Source organism: Gambusia affinis, linkage group LG19 (assembly GCF_019740435.1).
Source record: "Gambusia affinis linkage group LG19, SWU_Gaff_1.0, whole genome shotgun sequence".
Taxonomy (NCBI): Eukaryota; Metazoa; Chordata; class Actinopteri; order Cyprinodontiformes; family Poeciliidae; genus Gambusia; species Gambusia affinis.
The window spans coordinates 4,432,772-4,449,228 of record NC_057886.1 but is presented as its reverse complement, the minus strand read 5'-3'; the positions used below and the strand labels follow the sequence as shown (position 1 = coordinate 4,449,228).

Sequence of the window (16,457 nt, the reverse complement as noted above, 5' to 3'; positions counted from 1 at the left end):
CTGGTCACAATACAAGCCGTTTTTCTGACCCATCTGCTGCGTTACCATGGTTTCCATGGCATGGCTAATTAACTTTATTCTCGTATTATTTTGACGTTGTCGTTCAACTTCGTTCTTATGACGTTAAGACTTTATTCTTAAAATGGAAAAGATTAAATTCTTTTCTAAATAATACCAAATACACACCTTTAGATTTTTTATTTGTAGTAAAAAAAAAAAAAAAAAAGTTGAAAATGATATCGATTAGTCAAATCAGAGAGAATCTCAGTGAAGCTTGCTCTTATTTTGTGACCAAACATGAAAAGTTGAGGGGTAGAAACACATATTTCCGTCAGTGACCCAGGGATGGACGGACGGACGGACCTGTTTGACCAGAGCTCTCTTCTTCTCCTCTCCCATCTCGTCGCGCCCTGCCAGGTCTCTCTCATACTGGGCCTTCATGGCCTGCATGTTGACCTCCAGACGCAGCTTGGCGTCCTCCGTGGCCTGCAGCTCGTCCTCCAGCTCCTCCAGCTGAGTCTTCATCTCCTCCAGCTGCTGCTCCATGGCACGCTTGGACTTCTCCAGCTCGTGGACCTGCAGAGCCCGGGGGAAATGGAGAGTTAAGGCTGGATTTTACGAGAAGGACAAGTTAGTCAGTGAAAAAGTTTATTTATTTTTTTTTAACTTACGTTCTTGCCCACATCATCCTTAGAGGAAACCAGATCCTCCATTTCGGTGCGCAGCAGCTTGTTGTTGCGGTCCAGCTCCTCCTTGATGTCCATCAGAGATTCCAGTTCTCGGGTCAGAGCCAGAGCGCGGGTTTCTTTCTCGCGCGCCTCGGCTTCGGCTCGGTCTCGCTCCTCCGCGTAGCGCGCCGAGATATTCTTCTCCTCTGCGAGCATCTGGGAACGACAGAAAGCCAACGGTTACGATCTTCAACAGAAACCCCGGCGCTTCCCGCTTCGGCGTCTCTCGCCGACCTGGTCAAACTTCTTCTGCTTCTTCTCCAGGTTGGAGACGATCTGCCGGAGGTGGTCCTGGTCCACCAGCAGGTCGTCCAGCTCCTGCTGCAGACGCGTCTTTGTTTTGTCCAGCTTGTCGAACGCGGCGCATTTCTCCTCCAGCCGCTGGCTGGTGCTCTCCAGGTCCCTCTGCAGTCTCTTCTTCCCCTCCTCGGCGGACTCCAGAGAGCCGGCCTCCTGCTCCACCTTCTTCTTCATGTCAGCAAGCTGTGGAGAGAGAGAGGCGTTGCTCATTTGTTATTGGTGCTGAAACACTTGAATGGAATCGTCACTGGAAAGGTTGCTCCGCTCAGCTGATCGGTGCGTCTCACCTGAGTCTGCACCGACTGAAGCTGCCTCTCCACATTCCTCTTGGCTTCCTCCTCCTCCTCCAGCTGCTCTTTCAGGTTGTTCTGTTCGTCCTCCAGCTGCCGCAGACGAGTGTTGAGGGAGAGCTTCTGACGCGTCTCTTCTTGGAGGAGTTCCTGTGTCACAGCGAGACAGAAACTTTGACTCAACAGCTGCATGATGACGTACGTCAAGTTTAAGCTTTTAGGATTTGCTTAGAAAGCATCTGGCAACGTGGAGGTAAAGAAAACGGTGCTCAGCATTGCTCGCGGTGTCCCCCACAGGCGAGTACCTGGTCTGTTCATCAGACATAAATGACATTGCTAAGTTTTGAGGACATACAAAGTTGGCATTATATGCAGACAATTATTTGTTCTGACGAAAATTTAGAGGAATTGCTGAGTTGTCCATTTAGAAATGTGTAGGAAATAGAAATGAAAAATTAAAAGCTCAGAAATGGTGACGTGAAGTCTGTAGGCCACATATGTCAGAGTCAAGGCCCGCCGGCCACATCCGGCCCGCGAGAAGATTTTCCACGGCCCCTGGGATGATATTAGAACCGGCCCGCAGCAAGCCGGCACCCCGTCTGAAAAAATGCGAGATGCACCCCCCCCCCCCCCCCCCCGTTCGATCCTCACAACGCGCACCCCACCCTCCCCCGTTCGATCCTCACAACGCGCGCACCCCCCCCCCGTTCGATCCTCACAACGCGGCTGTAGTTTCTTTCTCAGCTGTCGGGTCAGCTACAGCTACGTTTGGTTGTGCCATGTTGTACCTGGACGTCCTGCAGCTGGGATTCCACAGCTGAGAAGTCTTTAGTGGCCTTTATGGATTTGCCCTCAGCCTCGCTCAGCATGCCGTTAACATTATCCAGCTCAGCCTGTGGACAGAAAAAGAAAGAAAGGACAAGCTTTAGTAGATTGTCGAAGTGAGTTTTACCTTGCATCAGTGATCGTACGCCGTATTCGATGGGTACCAGGGTGGATCCAGAAACATACCTGCACTTTAGCCAGTTTCTCAGACAGCTCCACTCTCTGGCGCTCGGCCTCAGAGTATTTGGCCTGCAGCTCCTGTGCCATTCCTTCGGCCTTCTTCCTGCGGTGCTCGGAGTCGGTCTTGCCCTGCATCAGCGTCTGCAGCTCGATGGTCAGCTCGTTCTTCTCAGACTCCAAGGCTTGTTTGGCCTTCTCCATCGACACTTTGTTCTGCGGGGGGAAACAAGACAGTCAGTGGTTGTTGTTAAGACACAAGTGGAGAAAGAAAGAACAGAAGGGGGCAGCATGGACCCATGTACCCTCTTCGCTTGCTCCAGCTGCTCGTTGAGCTCGTCGAAGGCCTGGCTGTGTTTCTGCCTCATCTCAGCCAGCTGAAGCTCGTGGACTCGGGCGTCTTCCTCCAGACTCTTCTTCAGGTGAGTCACCTCCGTCTCACGTTTGGTCCTGTAGGAGCGCCGGCAGAGGAGAGCGGGCTTTTGAGAAAAATCTACACTTTCAAGGGACGCTTAGCTTTCACAAAACCAGACGAGGTCAGCGACCTTCAGTAGCACTAACTCAGGCCCCGTTTCCATGGACGATGAATTGTCCCAGAAATTATTGCGATAAATGATAATATTGTCACTTTGAGACCATTTTCAACTGATATAGTTATAATCATGGCATATTAAAGCAAGTGAGCCCTTTCAAAGACATAAAAATACTCATTTCTAAAGAACATTTAAACAAAACAACAATTACAATGGATTATAAAATCTGTAACCAAAATTATGTTTCAGAAAATGATCAGTCAACCTTTGAAGGGGAAAACAAGCAAAAGTGTCAGTTTGAACTTTTTGTTTTACAAAATCCCAGATCCCAAATCCTGCTTTGTAGTAGATGTCAAATGTTTTATATTCAAGGCCAATGTTTGTTGATGACTATAATTTATCATGCAATTAATTAATTTATTGCTTATTTTGGCAGGTTTTACTGAGAAAGCTTGACCGGTTTTCTTTTTTTTTTTCCATTGCAGCTACAAATTCAAAGTAGAAACTTAATTTATTTTCATTAGTTTAATTGTTTGTCAGTTTGGTCAAAGTATTAAGAGCTACATGTAGCATTTCCATTAAATAAGAACCGCAATTAAACATGCAGCGAGGCGATCCTCCTGCTTCATTGAAAAATGTGAGTTATTTATAAAATGGCATGTTTGCCAGCATAAGGTCAATGGGAACTGAACCAGTCTTCCTACCTGAGCTCCTGCATGGCCGCTGTAGAGTCCAAGGTGTCCTCCAGCTCCGTCTTCAGGGCCTCCAGCTCCTCCCCCAGGTCCCTGCGGTGTTTCTCGGCCTTCACGCGGGCCAGCTTCTCCAGCTCCAGGTCCTCTTGCAGTTCGGAAAGCTGAGCCTCCAGCTCTCTGATCTTCTTCTGAGCCAAGTTCTTCTGCGCGGCCTCCTCCTCGATTCTTAACAGAGGACATTCGTACCAAAGTTTAGTGAACCGAGGCCACACGTTTTGCAGTGTGCAGAGGCAACGATCTGAGCTCAAGCAGACCTGGCCAGGGCGGCCTGGAGCTCCTCCTCCTTCTTGGCCAGCTGGGCGCGCAGCTCGGCGATCTGAGCCTGGAGCTCTGCGATCTGGTCGTGCGTCTCGGTGAAGTCGCCCTCCAGCTTGCGTCTGTTCTTCTCCAGCTCCTGACGCGCCTTCTCCTCCCGGCGCAGCCGATCTGAACACAAGGTGATCGATTATTGATTAGAGAGAGGTGGTGGAAATCATACCACCTTGGACTAGGACTGTGCGATAAAGCCATGTTATCAATTAACACAATTTTCTTTTTTTTCTTTTTTTATTTTGGAAAATCTAGATTGTTTTTTTTGTTTCTTTTAATTGCCCAAATTTAATTTCTAAGCTTTCAGAAGCAATTCTCAGGCTTGAACTAAATGAACCAAAAAAGTTCACTGTAATACGTCATCATTGTTAACAATGTCTTATGATGGTATTCGACAGGAAGTACAAAGTGAACTAAAATATAAGTAAACTTTAGCTTTGAGAGGATTCTAACCGACATAAAAAAGAAGAAAAGTTCAGTCTGATCTAACTTCAGATAAGAAAAAAATAATGTCTCTCATTATTAGGTTATAAAAATATCTGGTCTCAATTGTAAAATGTTTTAGGCTTTTAATTAAACATTCGATTGCACTTAATTACAAAGCTGTGAAGTTAGAATGTCGAGCACTTTTAAGGACTTTGTACAGAAATCAAGCAGAGCTCATTCAAATTCAAGCCTTTTCAAGGATTTCAAGCACCCTGCATCCTAAATGTTTCTTCCTACCTTCCAGGTCTGTGATCATGGCCTCGTGTTTCGTCTTCAGTTTCTGTAAACTCTTGGATTTTTCCTCCTCCTCTGCCAGGTTGGTAGTGAATTCAGAGATCCTCTCTTCCATCAACTTTTTCTCCTGGATGAGGAGAAAAAAAAAAGGTAAATAAAATTGTGACACGACAAAAAGACCCGCCAGCACTGGTTTCGTATTAGTCGTGAATTCCCTAATGACAACAGATACACTCTTTTCCAGTAAGTCGTGTCTCTGCCATTAGGAGATTTAGCAGCAGGTACACGAGATTGATCAACAGTGCTAAGACCTGCCTCCTGGCTCTGATTGGTTATTTTTGGTTGGGTGCAACACATTTCTTCAGACAACAATAGTGACATGCTGCAGCCTTAAATGGTCAATTTGATGACCTCTAAATCAGCTCCACTGGACTCGGTTATAAGGAGAAAATATGCCAGAATCCAAACCTTGAGCAGTTTGTTGTTCTGATCGTCTAGAACCATGACGTCCTCTTCGATCTTCTTCATCTTTGCCTCCAGAGTGACCTTCTCCAGCTGCAGCTTTTGCCTGGCTGCCTCTTCTTCATCCAGCTGCTGCTCCAGGTCCTGTTGGCACATCCATGACGGGTCGATTGATGAGGCAGATCAGAGCCTGAGGAATCGCTCATCAAAACCGCCTGTGTTTTCTTACGGAGATATTTTGCTGCATCTTCTTCTTCTCGGTTGCCAGGTGCGACGTGCGCTCTTCCTCCTCCTCCAAGCGCGCCTCCAGGTCGTGGAGGACCTCCTCCAGCTCCTGCTTCTTGGCGGCCAGGCGGGCTCTCATCTCCTCTGCCTCGGCGCAGAGCTCCGTCTCGGCCTGCAGCTGCTCCTGCAGGGCCATCTTCTCGGCATTCAGCTGGTAAACGGCGACAGACGACTTCGTGGTTAGCCTTCATCAACCATAAGCAGTTGCGTGAAGCGTCGTTCTTTCTCAAATACCTGTTGCTGTTTTTCCTCCATCTCCTGGAGCTGCTGCTCAGCTTGGAGGTGCCTCTCCTTCACCTTATGCAGCTCTTCATCCTTGGCCTGCATCTCCTCCTCCTGCCGGCTGACTTGAAGCAGAGGCTTCACCTAAGAGGGGGAAAAGGAAATGTTTATATCTGGAAGAGTGAGAAAAGAAGATCCCAAAGTTTAATCAATAGGACGTTTCTTTGAGGGTTACCTTGGTAAAGAGTCGCCACCACTGCCAGTTCCTCAGCTTAAGATAAGCAGCACAGTTCCTCTGAATCACCTTCATGGCCGTCAGCTGCTGCTGTCGCTTTGCAAAAGCCCTGCAAGCAAAACGTCGCCCATCAGAAACATTCACACGCCACAACAAATCAAGTCTAACTTTTTATGCTCTTAATAATGCGTTTGTTTTTCAGGGTGAAACACACAAACCTTTAACAAATTTTAAAACGACGCCAGTTTAAAAATCTTGTTACGACATTTATGGTTCATCAAGACCAAAATATTTTTGTCGTTTAAACGAGGAAGGTCGTAAAAATAAACCAGCAGCACAACTTGGGATTTTTAGATGTTGTTTAGAGGAAACGGGATGAGGAGGAGGAGAGTTATTAGTTTGCCGCTTTCTGACGTTTTAACGAGCTGCAATCTGTCAGAGGAGCGTAGTTTTCTACCTCGTAAAAAAAAAACAAAAAAAACAACTCTTGTTAAAAAGAGAAATGAAACTCCTCTTGTTAGATCGACAAGCTTTGTTAAGACAACAAACCGCTCCCGGATTTAATTCCACGCTCTGGAAGTTAAAAAACTTCTGTACAAAAGCTTAAACTCAACTCAGATAGTCTAAAACTATTATTTTTAGAGAAACCTCAGTTTTAAGTCAGGATTCTGACATTTTCTGGCTGATTTTTGACCACCCTGACAGCAGAATTGCTATAATTAAGTTCCTTCAAATTTTGACAGCCTGTATAGTTCAGTCAACGATTAATTGATTACTAAATTAATTGATGGTGATTTCAATAACCGATTAATCTTACGAAATTTGTTACCTCTCAGGACAGGAAAGTGGTTCATGATGCTTAGAGATGAGGCTTCTGAATCAATACTACAAACATTACACTGCTTTCTTACCTGCTGAGCACGGAGGTGGCAGCGTCATACTGAGGCTCTGATTCATTAAAAATATTTGACTGGTTTAGGAATGACTAAAGCGGCTCTCGTCTTACTTGCGGGCCACGTAGCCTCGGCACCAGGCCTGGAAACTGATGATGATGTCGGTGATCTTCATGTCCCTCTCCTCCTCCAGGTGAGCCAGGACTCCGGCCCTGAAGAACACTTTGCTCTGGCCGATGCGGTACAGGTTGGCATCCAGCTCCAGAGACTGGATCTGATATTAAAAAGAAGACGACAACAATCGCTAAGTCGGGTCGCGGAGGAAAACGGGGTTCGTAAATCTACGTCTGCAGGACTCCCACCATGAGGACGCAGGCCTGCTTCCCGTCCATGAAGCCCTTGGGGATGGCGTTTGGAGTTAGGATCTCATACCTGAGAAAAAGAACAGAAATTCATCTGTGCATTCTCTTCACCTGCTACAACAATAATAAATAAACAGTGGATTCTGCTGCCTTACCTCTGTCTGAACTCCTGGAAAACGATGCGGTTGGGGAATCCCTGCCTACAGATACGGATCCCCTCCAGCACTCCGTTACACCTGAGCTGGTCCAGAACCAGGTGGGGGTCCAGCTTTCCAGCCTAGAAAGACGGAACCATGCTGGTCAATCTGCATGTTTGGCTCATACTTTTACTTTTTAATTTCTTGTTTGAATGTTCCCAACTTATTTTCAGAAAACGCTTTAAAAAATTATAAAAAAAAAAAAGGTAGTCATCATATTGTTTTTTTCAGTTTCTTTATTATTTATTTTACATTTGCTGTTCTATTCCTAATTGCACAGACTGAACGAATTAAACTTGTGTTGTTTCTGCATGTTTGTGAAGCTATTTCTGTATTTAAATGTGCTGTGCTGGTGCAGTTATCCAATAAATGTGTCATTCAGTACATTTATGCATGTGTTTAAAAAAACAAACAAACAACTTTTTAGTCAATTGAGCACTGGTTTTCTATATCAGATTGGTATCGGCCAATACTAAACCTCAGATATTGGCATTGCTCTCGCAAGTGAAAAAAAGTGAATCGCTGCATCTCTAATAAATACAAAACAAACTACAACACAATTATTATATTAAAAAAAACCTTTACCCAACAGATGCAGCATTATTGATCTGTCACATACATATTCCAAACTCTAAATGCATGTTGTTTAACTGAGTGTTTAACTGTGACGAACCTTTTGAATATGTATAATTAAAGCATTTAGGAAACAAAATTCTTACTAGTGTTCTCATAATTCACACATACCTTTTTCTCATGGTTGGGAATGATGCAGCGAACAAAGTTGGGGTTGGTGTTCCTCAATGTGGCCATGAGTTTGGACAGCTGCTCCTTGTAGAGCTGGCCCACAGTGCGGAACATGCCTTTACGGGTCTTAAAGGCACCGGGCATCTCGGACATGCCGGACACTTTGTCCAGGCCCACGATGCGGTCCACTGGAAAGGAAAACACCGTGGGGAAAAGAAAAGAAAAGAAAAGAAAAACATGCTTTATGTTTGACCTCAAATGAGTTTCAGGTGGTCTGAATGTCTAACCAGGCAAACTCAAGGCAAATGTACGTCACATGGAATAATGAAGACGACTGTTGTCTCAGGTTGTCTCAAGAAGACACACACCGGACCACAGGAGGTGGTTTACAGAACCAGAACCACTAGAACACCACACAAACGGCGAGTAAATGCAAAAGAAGGACAACAGGCCAGTCACAGAAGCCAGTGGAGCCAGAAGGATAACACACCATGGCAAAAAAAACAAAAAACAAAAACAAACAAAGAAACTGAATCAACATATTTAATGCAGTGACTTAAAAAGATCTGTCAACTGTAAACAATGACAGTTTGTTTATCGCAGTGAAAACTATGTGCGATGGCAGATTTGAATGTGTATGTGTGCCAAAGGTGGTGACAAATCCAAACCCATGCAGGATATACCCATCGCTGCACTGTTGCAGTACCCAAGACCAACACCAGGGGTCCCCACACAACGCTATCACACAGAGGGAGAAAAGGAGAGTCCAATGAAAGAGCAATAACGACCCAGAGATTATTACATAGAGTTGTTTTTTTTAAGGTCAGCAGTTCAACATTTTCAGTTTGGGATCAATAAAAAAAAAAAAGAAGCTGTTTTTAAAATTTTCTTTATGGCCAATAATAACTGAGACACGAGACAAACAGCAGGGGGGAAATGGTAAGAAAGAAACCGTTTCACCTGAATCAGCGTGCAGAATAGGAAAACGTTGGTAAAAATAAGCTCTCTGACAATGCTGTACCTCTGAGAGCAGACAGAAAAAAACCCACAAAGACGACAGACAAGAACGGGGCCAAACGGAGGAAGAAACGGACAAACGACCAGAGGGGGTTTGGCAAAAAGGTAAAGACAGAGGCCAAGAACCGGACAGTGAAAGAAGTGAGAACCCTGAACAGTTAAGAGAAAACACCTGACCCCACCGAAGCCACGTCTGCCTAAACTCACCGTCCCTCCAGAGCTCAGACACAAACTTGTCGGTGGACTGGTTGAGTAGCGTGGCGACGTTGTCGTTCAGGGGGTCCATGTTCTTCATCAGCCACTCATCTGCTTTGTAATCCACCTGACAGTAAACACATCGTCAGGAAATCTCAAGCACGGCTTATGGCTTTGGGCAAAGCTGAACGTTTGGTTTTTGAAGGTTTAATTTTTTGGAAAACTTTGGTTTCCATACTTCAGAGTGATGTCAGCAGGCCCAGAGCCGCCATTTTGTTTGACAAGCGTGTTTTACATTTGTAACAGAAACGCAGCAGTGTCAACAAGAAGAATGAATGAGGATAGAGTGTGCAGGTCTACCTTGCCAGCGTAGTGAATGATGCAGAAATCCGCTTCGTCCTTCAGTTTCTTGGGCTTGTGGAACTTGGGGTGTGTGCCCTGCTCCTGGACCACCTTCTCCACAAAGCTCTTGTCCGTTGCCTTGGGAAACCAGCACTCTTCGTCCAGCAGAGCCAGGATACCAGGAGGACTGGCCTGGAGGCAGAAGAAAAAGAGAGGATGTTAGACAACATGTTGGTGCAAAGTCTTCTCGTACTAAAATATTGAAAGAGCAGAGGAACCAACAGGTTTCTCGATGAGGTCGATGCACGGCTGCAGGTCCAGGCCGAAGTCGATGAAGCTCCACTCGATGCCCTCCCTCTGGTACTCCTCCTGCTCCAGGATGAACATGGTGTGGTTGAAGAGCTGCTGCAGCTTCTCGTTGGTGTAGTTGATGCACAGCTGCTCGAAGGAGTTCAGCTGCAACGAGAAGAGGAAACCGCTCAGAACCCACCGATCGTCGTGTATGTGCACGCCAACGTCGTCCAGGATGGTGCGTTTTTCACCTCGAAGATCTCAAAGCCGGCGATGTCCAGGATGCCGATGAAGGAGGCTCCCTGTCTCTTCGTCTTGTCCAGCGCTTTGTTGATTCTCATGACCAGCCAGCGGAACATCCGCTCATAGGTAGCCTTGGCCAGGGCCTCCACGGCGAACTCCGCCTGCTCCTGAGTCTGAGCCTTCTGGACGTAGTCTCGACCCACTTTGATTCTGGGAGACAGGATGGCCCTGGTGAAGTCCGTCACGTTCATGCCCGTGAGGTGGCACACTTTCTGGGCAGCTGGTGCAGAGAAACGGCATCATCACAGCTGATTGGGGCAGAAGAGACTTCAATGTGGGGAGATGAGGTTCATCTTTACCTGTATTGTCAGGCATTGAGGCTTGGTCTGTGTGCCGTTCCTTCTTGAAGCTCATGTTTCCGAGCTGCAGCACTGCGGCCACCACCTTCAACATGCCTACGCAAAAACAAGGAAATGAGCAGAAATACGTTAAGTTTATGTCAAACCAATCCAGAACGCTGCTGCTCGAACTCTCACTAAAAACATTTACATTGTTTTATAGCTACTATAAAACAGACTGCTGTGGTTCAACAGAACATTGGTTTTACAAGGTACTAAAAGTGTTTTTTTTTTCCTTTTGTATTTTTAAAGAACTTAAACATTAAGAGGAAAATTAATGTTAAAAATGCTTTAAATGGGAACTCAACACCCAAATACCTGTCACATAAAACGAAAGGCCGGATTGAAAGCTGGACACAAGACAGGATAGACTATCAGGCAGAAATGTGGTTATAAATCTGGAAATTGGGGCCAGGAATAGTGAAGATATCCAAAGGTTTTCCAGACCTGGGATGTAAATACTAATGCTAGAGGTTGTTTCCCTACCGATCTGCTCGTCCTCTGGAATCCCCATGATCCTAAAGGCCTCCATGGTTTCTGTGAACAGATCCTTGTCCTGCTGTCCCGGGATCGTGACGTTTCCGTTGGAAAGGAATCGGTAGTTGTTGTAGTTCTCAAGGAGAAGCTCATCTGTGGTCAACGACAAAATGGAGATATTTGATTTTCACGCCAAGTGACTATAAGAACAGAACGAATAGTAAACCTTCCGCTAAATATCCAAGCAGCGGCTTACTTCGTAGCTTGTCTCCTGCTCCTGTGAGCATGTAGTAGAAAATGTGAAACGTCCTCTCGTCTTTGGCCTGGCGAATGGCACGGGATTTCTCCAGCAAGTCTTGAGGTCAGTTTGTCAAGGAAAGGTTTTGACAACAACTAATTCGGCAGCTTAACCGTTCAATTCCCAAATCATTCAAATGAGGCAGGAAGGAAAACTATGCAACCTCAGTAATCAGGATACAGGTTTCAATATTGGCACCAACGATGTAGCCGTTGACATCGAAGTTGATTCTAATGAATTTTCCCTACAAGGAGAAAATAAATCATTTTAAACCAAAATGTGAAACTAAAAATTTATTAAAATTCTTAACTTTGCAATAATTCATACAAATCTGGAAGAGTTGTCGTTTTTGACTGTTTTGGCATTTCCAAAGGCTTCCAGGATGGGATTAGCCTGCAGTAGCTGCTTCTCCAGCTCCCCCTGGTGGAAGGTAACAGATTTACAGAAATTGTTCTTTAAAAAAAAGTTAAAATTCATACTTCATATTACGACAGAATAATTGGACCATACTAAGAAAAGTTAAAAATAATAATAATAATAATAATAATAATAAAGTTATTCAAATCCAAGTATAAAATTGTGGTATTACAACAATAGTCGTATTACAAGAATAAAGTCATAATATTACCAGAAAAATATATCCAGCATATGATTTTGACTTTTTTTTTTAATAACAACAATAATAATAAGACTTTTTCCCTCATAATTTTATTCTATTTTTAATTTTCTTAACATGGCCCTTATACTTAAGTCGCATCATGGTGACAATTTTGGCAAAAAAGTCTTTGTTTACCGTTCTACTAATAGAATGGTAAACAAAGACTGAGATTTGGTCTAAAATCATTCGCGGATTTTGATTTTATTCTAAAATCAAATATTCGGGAATATTAATATTTGCTGATTGACCATATGCACTTTACATCTGAGAAGGGAGAAAAAAAAAACACATTTATATAAACACAGACCAGCAGCAGCAATGCACATTTTGCACCCAAGCATAAAACCCAACACATGACGCATTAGTGACCCAACAACAACAACCCAAACCCAGAGACCGTCAACAAACCCAGCACCTGATGCAGAGAAGAACAGTCCAGTGAAGCCTCAGTAGAGATAACTTTTCAGTCCTTCCTTTTTTAATTTAAGGCTTTAAGAAACCCTTGGTGAACGGTTAAAAACACACAAACACACACAGAAAATGTCCAAAACAAGCATGACTCGAGTTCAAAATGATTCGTTTTGAAGCACAAACTCAACAATACACAGTGCCTTGCAAAAGGTTTTAAGTTGTTTTTTTAATTATTATTATTAATATCCATTTATTTTTTTAACATTCCGTCACGTTGCTATCTCAAAGATTAATGTGTTTTATTTGAATATCAGTTGACAGAGAACGTAAAGCATTTTTGGAAGAGGAAGGAAAATTATGCAGAATTTTCAGCTTTTTTTTGTAGAAATAAAAAGATGAAAAGTGTGGAAAACATATATTCAGCCCCTGCTTATCTGATAAACATTATTACAGTAAAGTCTTCTCCCAGACGCTCAGACGGATTTATTGGACTTTGAGTAGGCCATTATACAGCACTGCATTGCATCTCTGCCCATGTGCTTAGGTTGGTTATCCAACTGGATGAGTGACTACATGACTTATTATCAAGAAAGCCGAAAAAAAATACTTTTATTATAACTTCATTTCAACAAAATGAACTGATTGCATTTGCAAACTCCAAAAACTGGGATAATTGTTGGGATTTTTACTTTTGTTGTTTGAACCATCTTTGTCCCCGTTGGTTCCATGAAAGAACCGATCTCAAATTATTTTGAAGTTGATTACTGTATATCATGTATACAGTCTGTCATCTCTAATCTAACCAGCTTCCTGGTCTGTACCAAAGAGCATGATACTGCCACTACCATGTCTCACCATGTGCGTGCTGGGATAGGGCGACGTACAGCGTTAGCTAACCAGGTAGCCTCTAAAACCAACTAGTTGCTTTATATTTAAGTAATGAGTAAATCAAATATACTAAAAACATTAAAATTGTGATGCGTCTGTTTTCTATCCTTTTGCGTTTTTGCGTAATGATTTAAATATAAGAAGTGTATGCAATTTAGTTTAATTTGACAGTATAAATGTTAGCCTTGTGCTTCTGCATTTACCTTTTCAGTCAAGTTGTTGAAATTGTTTTAGTGCTTTGAAAAACTTATTAGATTTTTCACTGAATTGAAAAATTAAATAAATAAAAATCAAAGGGGGCCAAAAACAACTTAACTGCAGATTCTCTCTAGTTTATCACTTAATTTCTTTTTTTTTTAAATCCATGCATAATTTTACTTTCCATTGGCCAATACATACAACATTTTGTTTGTCTGATACAAAAAACGTAACAAAAACATTTGCAAGTCACTGTGTAAAATGTAAAAATCTTAGTAATAAATTTAAAGCCTTCTTGTAAAACAAAGCAAAAACAAAGAAGCAATTCAGGATTTTTTTGCACAATAAAATAGTGCTTCAATGAAAAATTCAACCAGACAAATAATAATAAAAAAAAAAAAAAGAACGAAAAAAGAAAAATTTGGTGGATATTTTTCCATCTACACAGACCCCCCCCACTACTATTGTCTGGTTGAACTTTTCACTGGAACATGTACGGCTGCCAAAGAGCTGCAAACAAACTTCCTCCTGACTTCCTAATGGCTGGCAAGACATGTCACCTCTGCCCTCCATACAAAGCGACTCCCAAAACAGAGCAGGCTTCAGCGAACGGGTGGGAAGAGAAGGAGTGGGGGAAGAGAAAGGATAGAAAAAACAAAACAAAAAAGAGCATGGTGACAGTAGCAGGTGGAGGAGGAAGGATAAACTCACATGTGACAGGTATGAACCCTGTTGATGGGGGATGAAAAAAAAAAGAAAAACAACCTCAAAAAGGGATGAAAGGTGTGGTTTCTTTAAAGCCCCTCTGGGGTCCTCTGTGCTGCATCACATGTGGCTGACAAACAGAAGAACAGGTTCTCCTGCTTTGCCACACAAAAGCCAGGGCTGTCTGAATTTGCACAACTCTCTGGTTCAATAACACTCAGCAAAACAACAGATAAAGTCCGTTTTTACATCTAGAAAGAAAAAGGTGGTTCCTTTAGAGCAGAACACTGCCGGGTTTTCTTACTGAAGAAAACAATCATTTACTGTCCACACAAATCGCACATGCACATCAGTATGCAGCTTTCACAGGAAAAACTGAATGAAACAATACTTTTGGATTAAATGTATATGTAAAAAGGTGGAGGCTGTAAGACAACAGGCGGGACTGACCTGATCTTTCTTCGTCTTGTGGGAGGAGGCAACATGAGCGAGATACTGGATAACCTTCTTGGTGTTCTCCGTCTTACCAGCACCAGACTCGCCTCTGGAGATGACATGCAAGCAAGAAAAATAAATAAATAAAAAATGAAATCAGATAAGAAAATAAAAGGAAGAATGTGAGCTACTGAGACGAGCATGGCTGAAACTTGGTTACTTACGTGCAAAGAATAGACTGGTCTTCCCGATCTGCAAAAATAAAAAAGGTCAAAAGTATGGAAATTGCCAGCTCCACACAGACACTTCATGAGCATTTTATCAACGCAGTGTGTACAAGTTTACGCCTATGCAACAGGAAATACACCGACCGCAGACAGGAAATCAATATCCGGCTTCCTGTGACTGAAACGCTTCTAACTGGCTAATTATTGTATCGCCTCCTGAAATGTGGTCTGGAGTACAATGTGTGGAGCGGGGAAAAAAAGAAGAAAATTACACCAGTGGGAAACAGGATTAGCTAATGTGGTATGCACGGCATACAAGGGAGTTCTGGGGGAAAAAAGGAAAGCCATACAGGAGGTGGATTTAAGAAACACCCTCTACAGGAAATCCCAACTCTGGCCTTCGGAGTGGAGCCAAGGCTGCTAAACAGTCACTGATTATACACTGTGGTAAAAGGAGGAAAAAGGCTAACGAATGGAGAGGAAAATGGTCCGCAGGTACGAGGCGACGGGTGCAGCCGCTCACCCTGCATCATGCTCCTGTACGCCGTGTCGGTTATGGCGTAGATGTGGGGGGGCATTTCGTGTCTCTTCTTGCCCTTGTACATTTCCACAATCTCCTCAGAGTAGATGGGCAGATTCTTGTAGGGGTTGATCACCACGCAGAAGAGGCCGGAGTACGTCTGCAGGACAGATGCGAGACAATTTAGAAAACATTATCTTCAAATAATCAATACATAGACTGTGGTATTTTTTTTATTTTTAAGATTAGTTAACAGATTGTAGAAAGGTATTAGGAAGATTGTATGTTGGGTATAATGCCACTAGAGGAGTCTCAATACACCTTTTTCACTTCTCATACGATACAGATATCGCAGCTTTGAGTATCGGTCGATACCGATATTGACCTGATACGATGACAGAATGAATCAAACATAATTTTATTATTTATTTTTCCAATGTTAGGAAAGGCTTTATCAAGTTATATTACTCACAGAAAACATTTGGTATGAAAACAACCAGCCCTCTTATTATTAATCAATAGGTTTGAGTGTGGGATGCAAAGGCTGCTGGACAGAAATTCTGGGGCGGACTAATTGCTGGAGAAGAGTGTTTCCATCAGAGATTTTAGATGCAGGTCGATATAAATTGATACTTGTTTTTTTGTCTGACCAATTAACAAAATCAATATGAGATCAGAACACCCGTAAAGGACACCAAAAAAATATCATAAGATAGTAAGTTATTCTACTTCTCTTTCCGTACTTCTTATACAGTTAAAGTGTTATTTTTATACTTATATGATAATAAATGCTTCCACTTTTGCTGGTATTACAGTACAGTTTAAACTAATTCTTTAGGAAAGTCTTATGATGGGAACATAATTAGGGAATATCACCAGTCATGATGTCAGTTGTGTCAGGTGCGAGCATGAGACTCCACCCAACCGGTTAAATATAGACACTGGAATGGAGAATCCAAGTTCAAAACCAGGCAGGAATTAGCCAGTGATTACTGCACTCCAAACAGCGCCGTCATATTACTATAAAGCTGATAATACTGCAGTAGTATATTTACGAGATACTCTGCAACCCTAAAGTGATAGTAAGAAAATAAATGTAAGAAAGCAATATTCTATAATT

At 43.0% G+C, this 16,457-nt stretch overlaps 1 protein-coding gene across 2 annotated transcripts in view; it reads right to left on the bottom strand.

The window, feature by feature from the left end:
* LOC122822078 (myosin-9-like) overlaps positions 1-16,457 on the bottom strand; it is a 36,867-nt gene that overhangs the window by 4,220 nt on the left and 16,190 nt on the right. The window contains exons 3-33 of one of the 2 annotated variants that reach the window (XM_044100462.1): positions 15,341-15,497; positions 14,815-14,842; positions 14,606-14,699; positions 14,162-14,179; positions 11,623-11,715; positions 11,476-11,539; positions 11,254-11,352; positions 11,007-11,150; positions 10,482-10,577; positions 10,131-10,402; positions 9,871-10,044; positions 9,607-9,780; positions 9,259-9,373; positions 8,035-8,222; positions 7,249-7,370; positions 7,094-7,163; positions 6,845-7,005; positions 5,839-5,947; positions 5,616-5,747; positions 5,326-5,532; positions 5,103-5,240; positions 4,638-4,761; positions 3,860-4,031; positions 3,558-3,770; positions 2,626-2,770; positions 2,330-2,536; positions 2,107-2,211; positions 1,316-1,468; positions 963-1,211; positions 672-884; positions 364-576 (exon numbers count right to left, since the gene is read on the bottom strand). In XM_044100462.1, coding sequence (XP_043956397.1) covers positions 364-576; positions 672-884; positions 963-1,211; positions 1,316-1,468; positions 2,107-2,211; positions 2,330-2,536; positions 2,626-2,770; positions 3,558-3,770; positions 3,860-4,031; positions 4,638-4,761; positions 5,103-5,240; positions 5,326-5,532; positions 5,616-5,747; positions 5,839-5,947; positions 6,845-7,005; positions 7,094-7,163; positions 7,249-7,370; positions 8,035-8,222; positions 9,259-9,373; positions 9,607-9,780; positions 9,871-10,044; positions 10,131-10,402; positions 10,482-10,577; positions 11,007-11,150; positions 11,254-11,352; positions 11,476-11,539; positions 11,623-11,715; positions 14,162-14,179; positions 14,606-14,699; positions 14,815-14,842; positions 15,341-15,497 — 4,449 coding nt within the window. The remainder of the gene's footprint in view (positions 1-363; positions 577-671; positions 885-962; positions 1,212-1,315; positions 1,469-2,106; positions 2,212-2,329; positions 2,537-2,625; positions 2,771-3,557; positions 3,771-3,859; positions 4,032-4,637; positions 4,762-5,102; positions 5,241-5,325; positions 5,533-5,615; positions 5,748-5,838; positions 5,948-6,844; positions 7,006-7,093; positions 7,164-7,248; positions 7,371-8,034; positions 8,223-9,258; positions 9,374-9,606; positions 9,781-9,870; positions 10,045-10,130; positions 10,403-10,481; positions 10,578-11,006; positions 11,151-11,253; positions 11,353-11,475; positions 11,540-11,622; positions 11,716-14,161; positions 14,180-14,605; positions 14,700-14,814; positions 14,843-15,340; positions 15,498-16,457) is intronic. The other variant, XM_044100463.1, reaches the window with a different exon arrangement.